This window comes from Perca flavescens, chromosome 6, assembly GCF_004354835.1.
Source record: "Perca flavescens isolate YP-PL-M2 chromosome 6, PFLA_1.0, whole genome shotgun sequence".
NCBI classification, from domain to species: Eukaryota; Metazoa; Chordata; class Actinopteri; order Perciformes; family Percidae; genus Perca; species Perca flavescens.
In genome coordinates this window covers 37,422,203-37,439,898 of record NC_041336.1, presented here as the reverse complement: position 1 = coordinate 37,439,898, position 17,696 = coordinate 37,422,203, and the positions used below count along the sequence as shown (strand labels likewise).

At 42.5% G+C, this 17,696-nt stretch overlaps 1 protein-coding gene across 1 annotated transcript; it reads right to left on the bottom strand.

The window, feature by feature from the left end:
• Nucleotides 1-538: 538 nt before the first annotated feature.
• Nucleotides 539-17,671, bottom strand: LOC114557064 (xylose isomerase). Its single transcript, XM_028580335.1, has 14 exons — nucleotides 17,499-17,671; nucleotides 15,079-15,155; nucleotides 14,567-14,639; nucleotides 14,209-14,321; nucleotides 14,080-14,105; nucleotides 13,631-13,768; nucleotides 13,183-13,292; nucleotides 13,000-13,095; nucleotides 12,414-12,497; nucleotides 12,209-12,335; nucleotides 11,991-12,096; nucleotides 7,448-7,630; nucleotides 7,250-7,324; nucleotides 539-1,017 (listed from the first exon to the last, which is right to left on the bottom strand). The coding sequence occupies exons 1-14, from the start codon at nucleotides 17,620-17,622 to the stop codon at nucleotides 934-936; spliced, it is 1,416 nt and encodes a 471-aa protein (XP_028436136.1). The 5' UTR covers nucleotides 17,623-17,671; the 3' UTR covers nucleotides 539-933.
• Between the last annotated feature and the right edge of the window lie 25 nt (nucleotides 17,672-17,696).

The window sequence follows — 17,696 nt, the reverse complement described above, 5'->3', positions numbered from 1 at the left end:
TATAATTTAGTTTGGGTTTAGGGTTAATTAACAGGCTTGAATCAAATATGGCTGCAACTCCCCCTCCTCGGCCTGAGCCTCTAGGAATTTGAGTATTAATATGACTGGGAGGGGTGGCTTCATTTAGACTAACATTCTTCATGGCCCAGCCAGGTTTCAGTAAATACTGTATAAAAAGCCATGGTTAGGTTATGAAGCCCACCATTAAATAAAACGGGTTACATCATTAAACATGGGCAGATACAGGAACAGTACAGTCTTTGTGGTGAAGGTACTTAAAATATTTTGTTTTAAAAAAAAAATATATAACTATATACAATATACACACGGTGGTTTCTCTTTTTTATATGCTTTTCTTTATTCTTTTCTGTTACAGCTTATACATTGTAAGATTTAAGACACTATGTAATGTAAATAATAAGAAAGGTTATCTCTTACAATAAAGTAGAACAAAATGTCTGGATATTTATCATTTTTAATTATTCAATAGTTAAGATCTGTGTCGACTGGTTTGTGGAAAGATAAACAGGACCATGTATTAACTGCATTGTGAATGTGTTTTATTACACAGTGAACAGTAGTCCTCAGCTAATAGGAATATAGCCTCTCAGTGTATCAAACACTAGATGATATGTCAATAGCACTACAAATACATACAGATACACAGATTCCCAACATGTTATGTTGAATAAGTCTGTCAGTTAGTCTGTCAAGGATATTTTAACATTTCAGCTTTTTGCTTGCAGTATTTAGTATCTTTATGGGTGCTTTTTTAGTTAGTGGAACAACTGCAACCCCAGTGGGATGAATACAGCTCTCTACCTTTCTGACACTGACACTCTGATGTGTTTCACCACTGCGCCATGCAGGACAGCTTCTATCTGTGTCAAAGCTTAGTATGTCCTATGCAGACACAGGAGAGTGATGTTTCTATTATATGTAACGATTAAAAATGCATTCATGTTTTTCTTGCTTCCCTGAAGTCACTTTCGGCTCCCCGTTCTGCTTGATGAAGGCCTGATAAAACAAAACACAAAGCCTTTTATGTTTAAGACCATTAACACTCTCTTACTGTAGATACTGTAGTCTACTCAGTTTATTATACTGGCAATAAACACATGATAACCAAATAACCCTCTGACTGGCCAAAAAGCAATGTTCACAAATACTGCTGGTTATAGTTTTAAGCAGCTTGAAATGTGAAACAATATACATGTGGCAAATGATGTATTAAGTCGGTTACTTAGACAGGGGCGGAGTGGGAGGCTGGCTTCTGGGGCTGCAGCCCGTATGGCGAGTGGATTGTGTCATTCAAAAGGATAACCAGGAGAAGGAGCAGGTTACCCTCCCCGTCGTCGCCAAACCGTGTGGAATTTTGGAATTGATTTAATAGGGATTGCAGACGAGAGACCAGCGGCGACTAGGCGGCGAGTGCATGTACAAACATTTTCTGGCGACGTGGCGACGGCGTATGTTTAGAATTCCCATCAAATTTACACCTACTAAAGACGTCTAAACTAAGTATGTCGCCTTACAAACGTGTGAAACACACGCCTTCACTATCTAAAGACGTCTACGTCGTCAGGGTGACTTTTCCCCTAATATTGAACTAGAGTAAAGTATATTGTCTTTGTTTAGATTCACATTTTGTTAGTGTTCTTTTGCTTACTTTCTGGTTCTTATGTGTTACTCATAATGTGTGGCTAATAATATCATCATGCTTAGAAAAAAAGTATTAAACTGCTGAATGAACACTCAAAATGTCTCCATGGCAACAAGAGACAGATGCCGTTTGAACAACAGTCATAAATAAAATAGCAATTTGGCATATTTAACCAAAATCAACAACAATCAGCAACTGTCTTATGCCTCCTTAGGACCGTAACGAAGGTATAGTCACAAGATATATGATCAAAATCATAAAAATAACTTGCAGGGAGCTTGCAGCCTTAGTGATAGTTGCGTCCACTTGTTACCCAAAATGAACGTCAATTCACTCAAAAAATACAAACAAATTAACTATTAAGGGTATTCAACGTTAAAACAAATATGAAGATGCTTGATTGACATTAACCCATTACATAATAAATAAGTCAGTGATTTGGCTGGTCTTAGCTAGGCCAACTAGCTAGATAAAGAACAGAGAGCCAGCCCACACAGCGAGACCGTGGTGCCTTTGACTCAAATCGATTTTTTTTTAATTGGGGGTCTCTGCAAAGATACTAAATAAAGAACTTACAGTATATTTTGGATTTTTATCAGAAACTGCTTTATTGGCCATGTAAGTGTAAACACAAGGGAATTTGAGTCTGGCTAGGTGTTGCTTTCAACACAGAAACAGACATAACATTATGGCTAAAAACAAAGATAAACAAGGTAACGTTAAACATGAACGTTTCACTACTATGTAGGCTACATATATAAGTTGTATATAATAAAGTGTATACATGAATACATACACATACGTACATAAAGTTACATGTAAATAGATCTATTAAGCTTATAAACAGTAAGGCAATTAGTGCCAATGATCCAGTAGATGGCACCGATGTTCAATCAATGTTAGAGTTACGCATTCAACAGTGCGCAGGTCACATAAGCTGATGAGATACTACAATTTAATTCATCGTATTATTTTTATACTGTCAGTAGGCTAATTTTAGAGCAACTTGTATAATGGCTAAAGGGCCTGGAACATATATTGAATGAATTGAAATACATTTAAACCTATAGGCTATAGTCTTACTGTATATTGAACTTGAATTCACTCAATTTTTTTTTCGGGGGGAGGGGCACGTCTGGCGATGACGCTAGGTGTGGCGGCGTACTTAACTACGATGTACACTGGCGACGGTGTAGTCAATCCACACGTTCGAGTCACACGACAGTCTCCTTCGGTAGGTTATCCGTGGCACTATCCACTCGCCATACAGCCCGGAATGTTTTCTAAAAAGCCCCAAATCTTTCAGGTTTTTAAAATAACTTCAACTTTGTGTCATTTCCCCCTCGGTCTCTCTGAATGGACCATCAAGTCACTGAAGCAAACAGTGCAGTTCTATTACTGCAGTAATGTCACCATTCATTCCGTTTACTCTACTTTCAAGATTAGATACAAAATACGATGGAGGCTCTCCAGGAGGATTGCTTTTCTTGGCAATTATCACGTTTTTACCAAATGATGCACAGATTCTTAGGCATTCTATTATCAAATGTCATGAAAAAATAGTGCATATGGCTGCAATAAATGGAGCAAGCCCCAAATGTTTACGTCTGGCTCTGCCTCTGCTCTTAGACTAGTATGTTTTTCATGTTTAAAAGGACAATTCCGGCGCAAAATTAACCTAGGGGTTAAAAGGTCCCATGGCATGAAAATGTCACTTTGAGGTTTTTTAACATTAATATGAGTTCCCCCAGCCTGCCTATGGTCCCCCAGTGGTTAGAAATGGTGATAGGTGTAAACCGAGCCCTGGCTATCCTGTTTTTGAGAAAATGAAAGATCTGGAATCTTCTCCTTATGAGGTAATAAGGAGCAAGGTTACCTCCCCTTTCTCTGCTTTGCCCGCCCAGAGAATTTGGCCCACCCATGAGAGAGAGACATCATGGCTCAAATGAGCAAAGTGGCAGTTGGTCAAGGACACACCCCCACCCTCCACCTTGCCCCCCATCTCTCCTCCTCAATAGATACAGACACAGAAATGGCACATCCTAAGGAAAGCTCATTGTGGGAGTGGCTCTAGTGGCTGTAATTCTGCACCAAGGCTGAATTTCGGGAAAGAGACTTCAGATACAGTATTAGGGGACCACTAAGGTCTATATAAAAGAGACTTCAAATACACTCTCCGTGAACCATCACCTTATCGTGGTGGAGAGATTTGTGTGTCTCTGTGAACCTGAGGGCTGTGTTGTCTGGAGCTGTGTGCTCCTGGTAGGGTCTCCCAAGGCAAAGTGGTCTCAGGTGAGGGGCCAGACAAAGAATGGTTCAAAAACCCCAATGAATAAACGAGGTAGAGATGGAGTGACCCTGCCCGGAGGAAGCCCGGGGCCCCCGTCTGGAGCCAGACCCAGATGGCGGGCTCGTCGGCGAGCGCCTGGAGGTCTGGTTTGCCACGGCGCCCGGTCAGGCACAGCCCGAAAAAGCTACGTGGCTCCCATCTCTCCAGCCCATGGGCCCACCACCTGTGGGAGGAACCGCTGGGGTCGGGTGCGTTGTCACACGGGTGGCAGTGAATGTCAGGGGCCTCGACGGACCAGACCCGGGCAGCAGATGCTGGCTCTGGGCACGTGGAACGTCACCTCTCTGTGGGGGAAGGAGCCGGAACTGGTGCGGGAGGTGGAGCGCTACCGGTTAGATCTGGTGGGGCTTACCTCTACGCATAGTCTCGGTTCTGGAACCATACTCCTGGATAGGGGTTGGACTCTTTTCTTCTCCGGAGTTGCCCAGGGTGTGAGGCGCCGGGCGGGTGTGGGGATACTCACAAGCCCCCGGCTGAGCGCCGCTACGTTGGAGTTTACCACGGTGGACGAGAGGGTCGCCTCCCTACAACAAACACCATGTTCGAACATAGGGATGCTCATAAATGTACGTGGTACCAGAGCACCCTAGGCCGAAGGTCAATGATCGATTTCATAATCGTTTCATCTGATCTGAGGCCGTGTGTTTTGGACACTCGGGTGAAGAGAGGGGCGGAGCTGTCAACTGATCACCATCTGGTGGTGAGTTGGGTCAGGGGGTGGGGGAATACTCTGGACAGACCTGGTAAGCCCAAACGGGTAGTGCGGGTAAATTGGGAACGTCTGGAGGAGGCCCCTGTCCGACAGACTTTCAACTCACACCTCCGGTGGAGCTTTTCGTGCATCCCTGTGGAGGCTGGGGGCATTGAACCCGAGTGGACAATTTTCAAAGTTTCCCTTGCTGAAGCCGCGGCGAGGAGCTGTGGTCTTAGGGTCTTAGGTGCCTCAAGGGGCGGTAACCCACGAACACCGTGGTAGACAACGGTGGTCAGGGAAGCCGTCCGACTGAAGGAGGAGTCTTTCCGGGATATGTTATCCCAGAGAACTCCGGAGGCGGTTGCAGGGTACCGAAGGGCCCGAAGGGCTGCAGCCTCTGCCGTGAAAGAGGCAAAGCAGCGGGTGTGGGAGAAGTTTGGAGAAGACATGAAGAAGTACTTTGGGTCGGCACCAAGGTGCTTCTGGAAAACTGTTCGCCACCTCAGGAGGGGGAAGCGGGGAACCATCCCAGCTGTGTACAGTAAGGATGGGGCACTGTTGACCTCAACTGAGGAGGTAATAGGGCGGTGGAAGGAGCACTTTGAGGAACTCCTGAATCCGACTAATACGCCCTCTATGTTAGAGGAAGAGCTGGAGGATGATGGGGGATCATTGTCAATTTCCCAGGCGGAGGTCACTGATGTAGTCAAACAACTCCACAGTGGCAAAGCCCCAGGGATTGATGAGATCTGTCCAGAAATGCTCAAGGCTCTGGGTGTGGAGGGGCTGTCCTGGTTGACACGCCTCTTCAACATTGCGTGGAAGTCTGGGACGGTGCCAAAGGAGTGGCAGACCAGGGTGGTGGTTCCCCTTTTTAAAAAGGGGGAGCAGAGGGTGTGTGCCAATTACAGGGGTATCACACTTCTCAGCCTCCCTGGTAAAGTCTACTCCAAGGTGCTGGAAAGGAGGGTTCAGCCGATAGTCGAACCTCGGGTTGAGGAGGAACAATGCGGATTCCGTCCTGGTCGTGGAACGGACCAGCTCTTCAATCTCGCAAGGATCCTGGAGGGAGCCTGGGAGTATGCCCAACCGGTCTACATGTGTTTTGTGGATCTGGAAAAGGCGTATGACCGGGTCCCCCGCGAGACACTGTGGGAGGTGCTGCGGGAGTATGGGGTGAGGGGGTCTCTTCTCAGGGCCATCCAATCTCTGTACAACCAAAGCGAGAGTTGTGTCCGGGTTCTCGGCAGTAAGTCGGACTCGTTTCAGGTGAGGGTTGGCCTCCGCCAGGGCTGTGCTTTGTCACCAATCCTGTTTGTAACATTTATGGACAGGATATCAAGGCGTAGTTGGGGTGGAGAGGGGTTGCAGTTTGGTGGGCTGGGGATCTCATCGCTGCTCTTTGCAGAGGATGTGGTCCTGATGGCATCATTGGCCTGTGACCTTCAGCACTCACTAGATCGGTTTGCAGCCGAGTGTGAAGCAGTTGGGATGAGGATCAGCACCTCTAAATCTGAGGCCATGGTTCTCAGCAGGAAACCGATGGAGTGCCTACTCCAGGTAGGGAATGAGTCCTTACCCCAAGTGAAGGAGTTCAAGTACCTTGGGTTCGCGAGTGAGGGGACAATGGAGCGGGAGATTGGTCGGAGAATCGGCGCAGCGGGTGTGGTATTACATTAAATTTATCGCACCGTTGTGACGAAAAGAGAGCTGAGCCAGAAGGCAAAGCTCTCGATCTACCGGTCAGTTTTCCTTCCTACCCTCACCTATGGTCATGAAGGCTGGGTCATGACCGAAAGAACAAGATCCAGGGTACAAGCGGATGTGACTATTAGCTTGTAACGCTAGTCGTCGGGGCAGAGGGAAAAGTAAAAAGAAATCGCGATTTCTACACCACTAACAAGGCTCAACATAGCACCACACTTCCACGGTAGCATAATGAGGGTCCCTACATGTAAACCCAAGCATTGAGAACTTTGTAAGTGTACAGACAGTTTATTTTATTTATTTAATAAACAGATATAATTCATGCATTTCCATGTAATTACATTTCACAAACATAATTCCTATCGACCCACTGGGAAACCCCGGACCGTGGGAGATTTCAAGTCACAGTTCAGCTCACGTTGCACGGCTTTCGTCGTTCGACAGGTCATGACTGTTTTACCAAGATGGCGTGGTGGTGCCATTTTCAGCCGCGTTAGTGGTATAGAAATAGCGATTTATTTTTACTTTACCCGTGACCCGATGACTAGCGTTATAAGCTAATTAGCGGTTTGCGCTAAAACTGGTCACATTCCATTAGCATGAAAACAGATCCCAGAGAACGGTCGACTCGGTACACACATTTTGCGCCGGAATTGTCCTTTAAGTAGCAATCCTTTCTCATCCTTCTGTATTACATTCAGACTCACTAATTAATTGATTGATTGAATATCACAGATACTATGCTATAAAATCCATACTAATAAGAAAGGCTATACAATATTAAATAAGACAACAGAGATGGTTGTGCAAAAGTAAACAAGTCTATCAGTCTTACCTCCATTTCCTCAAAGGAGGCGGAACCTTCCTCCACTTTCTTTCCAATGCCATGACTGTAGCTTGAGTATCGCTCCTGTTTGAATCACACATAATAACAAGTCAGAGACCAAACATTATGGCGGATGTCTCCTAATAATACTGGACCTGGAAATTAAAGTCTATTTAAACAGGGATTTTCTGTGGGCTGCACACATACCTTCACCATACCAGCGAGGAGCCCGTCCTCAATAATGCAAACAGCATTTCTGAGTCCTCTTGCGAAGGAGTCCATGGCTCCGATGTGAGAGATGAACAGGTCCTCCAGGTCTGTGGACTCCCGGCGCACCTTAGCATCAAAGTTCAGGCCTCCTGGCTGCAGACCACCTTGTTCAACGATGGTCTGGAGGAGATTAATTGGACACTAAAGAATCACTAGGTCCCTGTATGGCTGTTCTGATCTATACAAGTATATGAACATTAAAGCTGCACTAATCAAGCACATAAGAAGCTGGGTCCAGTTAATGATAGCCAGACAGATTATTTTAAGGGGATGGAAGAATGAAGGGCTGCCATCAATCCAGGAGTGGGCTTGTGAGATGGCTAGGGTGGCAGCGTTTGAAAAAAAAAAAGAAAAAAAAAAGTATGTATGTTTACATATGAATAATCATTAGTATGAATCTAATGACTATGTGTATTAGAAGAGGAGCCCCTCCTAGTGATGAACACTCCAGGAATTATTACAGATTCTGCAGTTCCCTTCAGCTTTACAAAGCTTTTTAGCCTCTTTTGCTGATTTTATTTTTGAGTTTTCCAGCTAGCAACTTTTTTATTGACCCTGTTCACTGCTACAAAGACAAACAGGCTCACTGTGCTGTACTAGTTAGCACAAAACAGCAGAAAGACAAAGTTAGCAGCTAGTCACATACTGTATTTTTCCTGGAGCTGGTGGAGACCAAAACTACGGAGCCCCCCTGGTCGCACTTTGTCAAAAAAAAAAATTAATTATAACTATCTCGTGGCCACGAGATAATTCTTCATATTTTATAGCCTATATTTATACTTTTTACATGTATATATGTCACAAAGTGGAGCCAGGAAGCCAGAGTTTTCTTATGTTGTATATAGTGTGGTGTTTCGGGTGTTTTATTTTGTATTATGAATGGCTGAGACACAAGGAGGAAAGAGGAGCGGATAGAGAGCCAAAAAGAAACGTTGGGGACGGGCAGGACAGCGGAGCCAGAGCCGGAGGACAGCTGTGGACGTTTGGAGGATCGGCGCGTTGGCGTTGTGCGAGTGCGATTTGGGCAAAAATAGAAAATCTGATTTCAACCAACCAGTCTATAGAGAAAGGGACTACAGTCTTTACATCCACAGCTGTCTTCCGGCTCCGGCTCCGCTGTCCTGCCCGTCTATCTGTGGTGTTTTGGTTTGCCTGGCACAGAACTGAAGACTCCTCCCAGCGCACCTGAGGCAGATCTCATCAGGAGAGATGCTGGAGGAACACGGAACATTTTGATAATGAATGGCTGAGACATAAGGAAGAAAGAGGAGCGGACGCTACAGGAGGGCAGGACTGAGCACAGATAGACGGGCAGGACAGCGGAGCCGGAGGACAGCTGTGGATGTTCGGCGGATCGGCGCGTTGGCGTTGTGGCCCAAACGGGAAAAGCAGAGTGGACGTTGCGTGCTGCTGTACAGTACAGGCCAACAGTTTGGACACACTCTCATTCAATGAGTTTCCTTTTTATTTTCATGACTATTTACATTGTAGATTCTCACTGAAGGCATCAAAACTATGAATGAACACCTATGGAATTATGTACTTAACAAAAAAAGTGTGAAATAACTGAAAACAAGTCCTCAAAATAGCCACCCTTTGCTTTTTTATTAATAAGGGAAAACATTGCACTAATTAACCCTGACAAAGCACACCTGTGAAGGTAAAACCATTTCAGGTGACTACCTCATGAAGCTCATTGAGAGAACACCAAGGGTTTGCAGAGTTATCAAAAAAAGCAAATGGTGGCAACTTTAAAGAATCTAAAATATAAGACATGTTTTCAGTTATTTCACACTTTTTTGTTAAGTACATAATTCCATGTGTGTTAATTCATAGTTTTGATGCCTTTAGTGAGAATCTACAATGTAAATAGTCATGAAAATAAAGAAACATTGAATGAGGTGTGTCCAAACTTTTGGCCTGTACTGTACATGTAAAAAGTATAAATATAGGCTATAAAATATGAAGAAGAATTATAAAGGACTATGGATATGCAGCCTACAAGATTTGCATTACTGTATTAACAGAATTGTGATGAACAGTACTAGTAAATAAATAGAAGCAGAACTGCAGCAAACTATATTGCACACTGAATATTAAAACAGAGAATATTGCACAGAATGTGAAGTATTGCACTACACTACATAGACAGTATCTTGTGGCCTCAAGATACTATCTCGTGTTATAAAGTTATAATTTTTTTGACAAAGTGGGACCAGGGGGGCTCCGTACAAAACAGAGCCAAATGAAGAGGGAATACTTACATTTGCCATGTGAACAAAAACACAACTCCAATGGAATGCTAAAATTACTTTGTGTAATTAGGAAAGTGTCTGCTAACTTGCTGAACTTAACAATACTTTTATCTTCAGTAGACTTGACTACTGTAACGATGTCTTTACACGTCTCCCTTAAAATCCATCAGACAGCTGCTGCTAGTCCTCACTACAACCAAGAAAGTAGATCATATCACTCCAGTTCTGAGGTCTTTACACTGGCTTCCTGTCTGTCAAAGAATTGATTTCAAAATAATACTGTTGGCTTATAAAGCACTGAATGGTTTAGGGCCAAAAGACAAGTCTCTCAGGTCGTCTGCTTCAGGGCTCCAGACTGCATTTTGCGACCAAAATTTGAGAGTGCGACTGAATTTTACATCCAGTCGCACATGTGCGACCAGCAAATTTGTCCCCATTTTTTACACGTTAAATGTCGAAACGTAGGTCCCTGAACGCGGAAGCGCAGGCTTATCTGTCTTCTCTGAAAATTGACAGAGAGCGGTGCTCCGACACAAACACACACACTCGCACACACACGCAGAGGTGCGATCGCCGCAAACTTAGTCGGCTGTTTTGTTGAAGTCACAGTGAGTGATGCCGATAAAGTGGTTTCAAGTATGGTTACAGTTTTTAAAAACTTCACGCAGACAGCGTTTGCTGCGTTATGATATTAAAAACAGTCACGGTGCTGTTGACGTTACACTTCCTCTGAGACAAGCAGCAGGCTCAACAGTGTGCAACTGTGCCCTGGGGACTGACTGACAGGCTGAGGCTCTGTGCCCTGGGGACTGACTGACAGGCTGAGGCTGTAAGGCAAAGCAACTTGATTTCTACAGCAGCTTTCAGCAATAAGGCAATTCAAAGTGCTTTACATGAAACATTAAAGAGCAATTAAAAACGGTCATGATGAAAATACAACAGGCTAAACAAGTTACAGTGAGTAAGAAATGAATAATTATTCAATTTAATAGGTTGTAGGGATGGGTTTGGGAGGAGAGAGGGAGGGGTTTTATTTTTATTTTTGTTTAATTTCTTTAGAGTGTAACATATTCTAATAAAATAACAATGTTCTAAGTACATAGGATAAATAGGTTTGGAATTATTTTTGCAACTGAAATAATTGTTTTGTAATTACAGAGGGAAAGTACCGAAAAAATGTACCATAATTTCAGGTATCTGTACCGATATAGGTTCAGATGCGAAAGGTACCCAACCCTTAGGGTTGTAGCCTAAACAATACATGTTTAATTTTAAGGTGAATTCATTGTAGTTGTAGACCAGAGTTGGTATATTTTTGTAATATTTTGTTTACTGTCATGACAGCATTGGTGCCTTCTATGTTGCATCTTCAAAAGTGACACTGAATTTGAAACAGCACATTGTAATTTCTGCATCTATTATCAAAGTATTTATTAGTAATACAGTGGAAATTAGTAGAAATGTGAATATTTGGTTAGCATGTTGATTTACGGTGTGTGCCCCTAAATTTTCTGGTTGCGCCCCTAAAATTTTTAGTAGGGGGCCAATGTGCTCCTAGAGAAAAAGTTAGTCTGGAGCCCTGTGCTTTCTGTCCCCAGAGTCAGAACTAAACAGGGAGAAGCAGCGTTAAGATTTTATGCTCCACATATCTGGAACAAACTCCCAGAAAGCTGCAGGTCTGCTGCACCTCTCTGTTCTTTTAAATCAAGGCTGAAAACGCTGATGATGCTGCCTTTTATTAATTGTTCTTTTTTTTTTTTTTTTTTTTTACACAGCAACTTTTATTATTGTATTTCATGCCTGTCCTATTCTATTTTAGCTGTTTTTATATTCTCATTATTATTATTATTATTATTATTATTATTATTAATTGTTTTTAATTGCTCTTTCATTTTTTATTTAAAGCACTTTACCTTGCTGCCTGAAATGTGCTATGCAAATAAAGCAGCATTGCCTTGCCTAACACGTTTGCCATATCAACTTTATACAGCGATAATTATGTTGCTTGCATAGCTTGTTCTGCTGCCCCCATGTGGCCAAAATATCAAAAAACACTGCTTTTACTAAATCATTTGTCTTATCAACCTTTGCTAGGTACAGTATATTAGTAAGCTAATTTGTATCCTTACCCAACAGTGTTTGAGCAATGTCACCTCATAACATCAAAACCTAACATATTTGGCAATAAACTCCGGTTTCATTTTAAGTTAAAGAAATGCGTTCACCTTCATGACCAAGGTGGTGTTCCTGATGTCCATGGGGAACTGGTCTGTGTCCCAGCCCAGGTCTGGAGAGCCGGTGTTTGCGTCAACTGAACCCAGCATGCCAAAGCTGTCTGCCAGCAGGCAAAGATGACACAGAATGTAATACTCACAGTGTTCAAGATGCTGTGTGGACGTGTTAAAATTGTGATGCAGTAACAGCAGTAAGTAAAATGCCTCACGCAGAAGCCATGACAACATCATGTTCGTAAGAGTGTCCTGCCAGGGTGGTGTGGTTGGGCTCAATGTTCAACTTAAAGTCATTCTCCAGACCATAATGCTTAAGGAATCCCATGACACTCATTGCATCTGTAGAAGAAACACATGGGACATATAAAATGCATCATTAAGATTGTGAGATTACAAAGCATTATTGGTTTACCTTACCATAGTCATACTGGTGCTTGCAGGGCTCCTTAGGCTTAGGTTCAATAAGAAACTGGCACTTCAACCCAATCTTCTCTTTGTACTCTGGTGACAAATACAGACATGAAATTGAAAGTGTGCCACATCCTGACCAAAACTCTGATACTGTAGGGCTTGGTATCGTTTAATAATTTCAGATACAGTATTAATTTAATTAATACCGTGACTTCGATACAGGTTCCTAAACAATACTTTTTTCCATACCAATTTTATAAAAGAAATTACAACATTATGGCAGAAATCTTTTTATTTATTTTTCAGCTCCAACTATGTGAGCCGTCTTTGTGTAACGTAGAGTTTTTCCTGTGTGTCTCTACGACGTGAAACGTTAGACAGCCAATCACAGACATTATTAGATCTTGGTAGAAGCATGCTGCCGTTTCCTTTGCTACAAATGCCAGCCATGTATTTATGATACAGGATACCAAGTGTGTCTCTATAGTCAGATCAGATCAGATGTCCGTCCCAAAATGGCGGCGAAGACGCATCTCAAAAGCCGGAGGCGGTATCTACGTCTATATATCTATGTATTCACATGCACACTTACTGACAGCCATGTTGAAGAAGTTGGCCATGTGCTTCAGTTCAGCAGCAACATCAGTATTGTGGATGGAAAGGAAGCCTTCCCTTCCTCCCCAAAACACTGTCGAGACAAATATAAAATGATGTAGAAACGTTGCTGCATTGGAGAAGCGTATCGATATTTTAGGCACCGTCAAGTCACTCATACCAAAATTTTCTGCACCCAGCTTCTTGGCAGTATCAAGTCCCTTCTTAACCTGAGCGCCAGCATAGGCCAGAACATGACAGTCAGGGTTGGTGGCTGCACCATTCATATACCTGTCACATGAATCAAATATATATTATGATTTAAGCACTGGACTACTTTGGTTATTGTATATATTCTCATATAGCCTCTGTCTTTCTTTTAATACTTCATGTAACAATGTCAGATGCTGTATACCCATCTTGTATGTAGGTGTTTTCTATTTTTTGTAAAAGTTAAAATCTATCTATCTATCTATCTATCTATCTATCTATCTATCTATCTATCTATCTATCTACACACATATACATACAAACATACATATATACACACACAATGTTTTTACAGGCTAAATGAGCAAGAACCTTGCTAATCCTCAGCATTAGTCATCTTTTCTGAATTAAACACTGACCTTGGGTGGGCAAAGAGATTGCAGGTGACCCACAGCACCTTGATTCCAGTCTGGTTCTGCAGCTGGAGAGCCAGGTCTGTTAATTCATTCAGATTCCTGTTGGACTCCTCCAGAGTGGAGCCCTCAGGAGCCATATCCCTGTAGAAAACATTGTTCAGAAAACTGTAATACACAATAAACATCAAATACTAGTTCTTTTTAGATTTCATTACTTCTAAATATTGTTAAATTAGAAGAGAGGTGGACTAAAGAGGGTTTAAAGCATGGACTGTATGACAGGTTTAAAGGCACCACTGAGGACATATTGCTGGTACTAGATTGATTAAACTAACAATTATTTTCAGCGTTGATTAATCTGTAGATTATTTTCTCGATTAACGCTCAATGTCAGTTATACTGAATCTATATCTATGCTTTAAAATCAAAAAAAGAATGAAATGGTCAATTACCTGTCATGAAATGTGTAGTATTTCACCTGTGAAAAGATGCAGAAGTCACAAAGGAAACACACGGTATAACATTTAATCAGCTGTGTGTAACTGTGACTTTTGTTGTAAAATTGAGCCGATTTCCCTCACACCAAGCTTGGTGAAAAACTCAAAAGCAGCCCGCAGTCGCTTCTTGGCTGATTCCATAGGAGTTCCTTCATTCCAGGGCCGGTGGAGGGTCGGAGACCCAAAAGGATCAGCTCCTAAAAATAGATAACAATTCGAAGAAAGACTCTTGGCCCTTAATTAAATTTTTTTTTATACAAATCTAAAAAGGAGGTAGAAACTATAATAGCACAAACCACAACAGAACGACAGTGTTCATGTGTGTTTACAAGAGCCTATTCATAATAGGTAATGCTTGGACCTCATATTAGTCACCACCAAGCCTCCACACACACAGACTGATGAGGACTAATATCAGTGTTGGGTAGTTACAGTAGCCTACCAGTGCCACAGAAGGAGTGCCAATAGCAGACTGAAAACCTCAGCCAGTCCTCCATCTTCCTCCCCATCAGCACCTGCACAGACAAACACAGGTATGCAGTATGAATCATGATGGACACACACACACACACACACATACACACATACATACATACATACGTGTAAAACTACGGTGGCCCTAAAGTGCAAACCAATGCAGCAAATCCCACAACGCGAAAGCATTAGTAAGACTGAATTTCATTTATTCGATTTTTGAATTGAAACGAAAAAAAACAAAAAAAACATGCTATTTGTTTGATCGTTTCTTGGTTCAAATGAAAAAACAAACTATCAAAACGTACACGGACCCTTTTGTAAATGACAGACAGTGCAACCAATCAGGACGAGGAGAAGTGTCCAATATGTACCTACCCTTTCCATTTCAGTCTTACTAATGCTGTGGTGTTGTGGTGAAATGCTGTCGCGTTGTGAGATTTGCTGCCGTAGTTTGCACTTCAGGGCCACCGTACCTACCTCTTCTGCATTGTAGTGTTTGAAGCACATGACATCTCCAGGCCCAGCACTCGGTAAGTATGGGATCTTCGGAATGCCTGTGCACCATAAATGTTGTTCAATTCAATGAAACAAACACACATTAATCTCCTTTTGTTATGTGACATAGGGAATACATAGCAATGAAAGTGATTTGGATAAGAGCACATGATGATACTATACTGTATGTGCATGAAAAAGTTTTTTTCACACATTTAAGATTGTAGGACAATTGAAAGGGTAGCCTATAAAATGTATACCAATTCATCACCTACTGCAGTGATTCCAAACCATGGCAGGGGTAGCCTACTGGTACCCCAGGGGTACTTCTGCAGTTGCCAGAGGGTACGTGGAAAGATTGTGGAGTGAGTAACCCAACTAATTTGAAAAAATATCAATTATGATTTGATTAAAAGAATGTAGACACATACATACTACATTAAGTCAACTGTAACACCTAAACACATAATGTGTTGCAGTTATGTGTAAGAGTGTGTGAAACGTAGTTAGCAAGCAAGAACAGAAATCTTAAAACAGGTAATGTTAGCTTAAAATACATGTTATGAATAAATAGCTAAAACTAATGACTTAAGGTACACTGTGTAGGAATTTCTCCCATCTAGCGGTTGAATTGTATTTTTCATTCAAACGAATAGTGCTCTCTAGCGCCTCGCTTTTTCAAATGTGTGTTGCAACTACGGTAGCCATTATGTACCAAGAAGCTATGACAAAATGTCTTCCAATTTTCGCTTTTTTTGGCGACGAGGATTCCTTCTCCTGTGGCTCGGCATAAGTAGGATCCCCCGTTATGAACTAAAGTGCAGTGCAGGCTTTGCCGGGACAGTGACGAGCGCCTCTCACTGATCTCCTTCTCCGTTTCAGCTGGTTTCAGTCACGGGACGCTGGCTCTGAACGAAAACGCGTTGTGGATTAGTTAGACAGGTAGGCTAGTGCTTTATGTCCCTCTCAGCAATTATAGTTTTTCAAAATAGCGGAACGACATGGAAGCCTCTGTCTCTGCCCGATGTGAGTGCAGATGTGAGTTCCAAGAACCTGCTAACGAGAGACTTCTGTAATGTCAATACAATAAAAATGGACCTACATAACGAAGTTGGTTCACTGCTGGCTACAAGTTAGCAATCAAACACAACAAAGGCTGTCACTTTATTGGCGTTTTGAGCTAACGTTAGCAATCAAACAATCATAGATAGCTAAAACGTTTTGGAAATGATTTCCATTTTCTGTTATTGTTTGTAATGAGAAACGTTTATTATTTTATGGATTTCACAAATTTCAGTATGACACGTTATGCTGTAAACCATTTAAATCTGAGCATGCGCAACTCACATCGTACTCGACTCACATCAGGCAGTGACAGCCTCCTTGGACTTGCCCGTCCAATGTAAATACAGATAAGAAATTCTTCGCTTATGAGGATAAGTCAGATCATTGGCAGTGATCATTTTACACCAAGGAGGACATTTATGAATGAAGACATTGATTTTAGCTAATAAAATACTTAAAACACTACACAGTGTACCTTTAACTGTTCAAATAATTATCTAAAAGTAGCCTATACTGGATAAATGGATGATACATTCAGCTTCACACATGTAATGCCTACACTATAGTACTTCCCTGACCAAACCAGTATGAAAAATGAACAATATCCACTTTTATATAATGAATACTGTGGAACATACATTGGGAATCGATGAAGGGGATTTGTGAGTTCACCTGACGTGTGGCTGTAGGGGTAACTGTTACCTCAGCTCAGACCAAAAAAGGTTGGTAACCACCAAAGACAGTAGGGAACCACCAACGACAGTAGGGAACCAATATGGAACCACCAAAGACAGTAGGGAACCACCAAAGACAGTAGGGAACCACTATGGAACCACCATAGACAGTAGGGAACCACCATAGACAGTAGGGAACCACTATGGAACCACCATAGACAGTAGGGAACCACCATAGACAGTAGGGAACCACTATGGAACCACCATAGACAGTAGGGAATCACCATAGACAGTAGGGAACCACCAAAGACAGTAGGGAACCACCAAAGACAGTAGGGAACCACTATGGAACCACCATAAACAATAGGGAACCACCAAAGACAGTAGGAAACCACTATGGAACCACCATAGACAGTAGGGAACCAGTGGTCTGCACTATCACAGACGGAGGAAGGTTACAGCGTAACGGTGACATGTGCTCCACAGACAGGCCTGTGTCTGGGCAAACTCTAAATCATGTGGACTGTACTTTTGCATTACAAGGCCCCCCATTGTTCACGAGTCGCTACAGTGCAATTACGTGCACTACGGACACTTTATGTCCACAACATACACACAGAGAGAAACACAGCAGACGTTGCAAACAGAAATATTAAGATTTACCCGAGAAGAATTCCTCCTGTGTTGCCATTTTTGGATTAAAACTTCTACGGCTCCTGCAAACAGCCTGCAAGTTTGTCTTCGACGTCCGTCCTCCAAAGCAGAGTACAGCTCCCTGCTTAACCATAAGGTGTCGCTCTATCACGTTTTAAACCCGAGTCTCAAATATGGCCACACTGCAATTACATGTATATTTATGTA

Bases quoted from the DNA above. Each gene is read 5' to 3' on its own strand.
- LOC114557064 (XM_028580335.1), bottom strand. From the start codon at position 17,622: ATGGTTAAGCAGGGAGCTGTACTCTGCTTTGGAGGACGGACGTCGAAG. The intron at 15,156-17,498 runs GTAAATCTTAAT...TATGGTGCACAG, and splicing joins ACAGGAGGAATTCTTCTCGG to GCATTCCGAAGATCCCATAC. The intron at 7,631-11,990 runs GTGAACGCATTT...AATCTCCTCCAG, and splicing joins ACACCACCTTGGTCATGAAG to ACCATCGTTGAACAAGGTGG.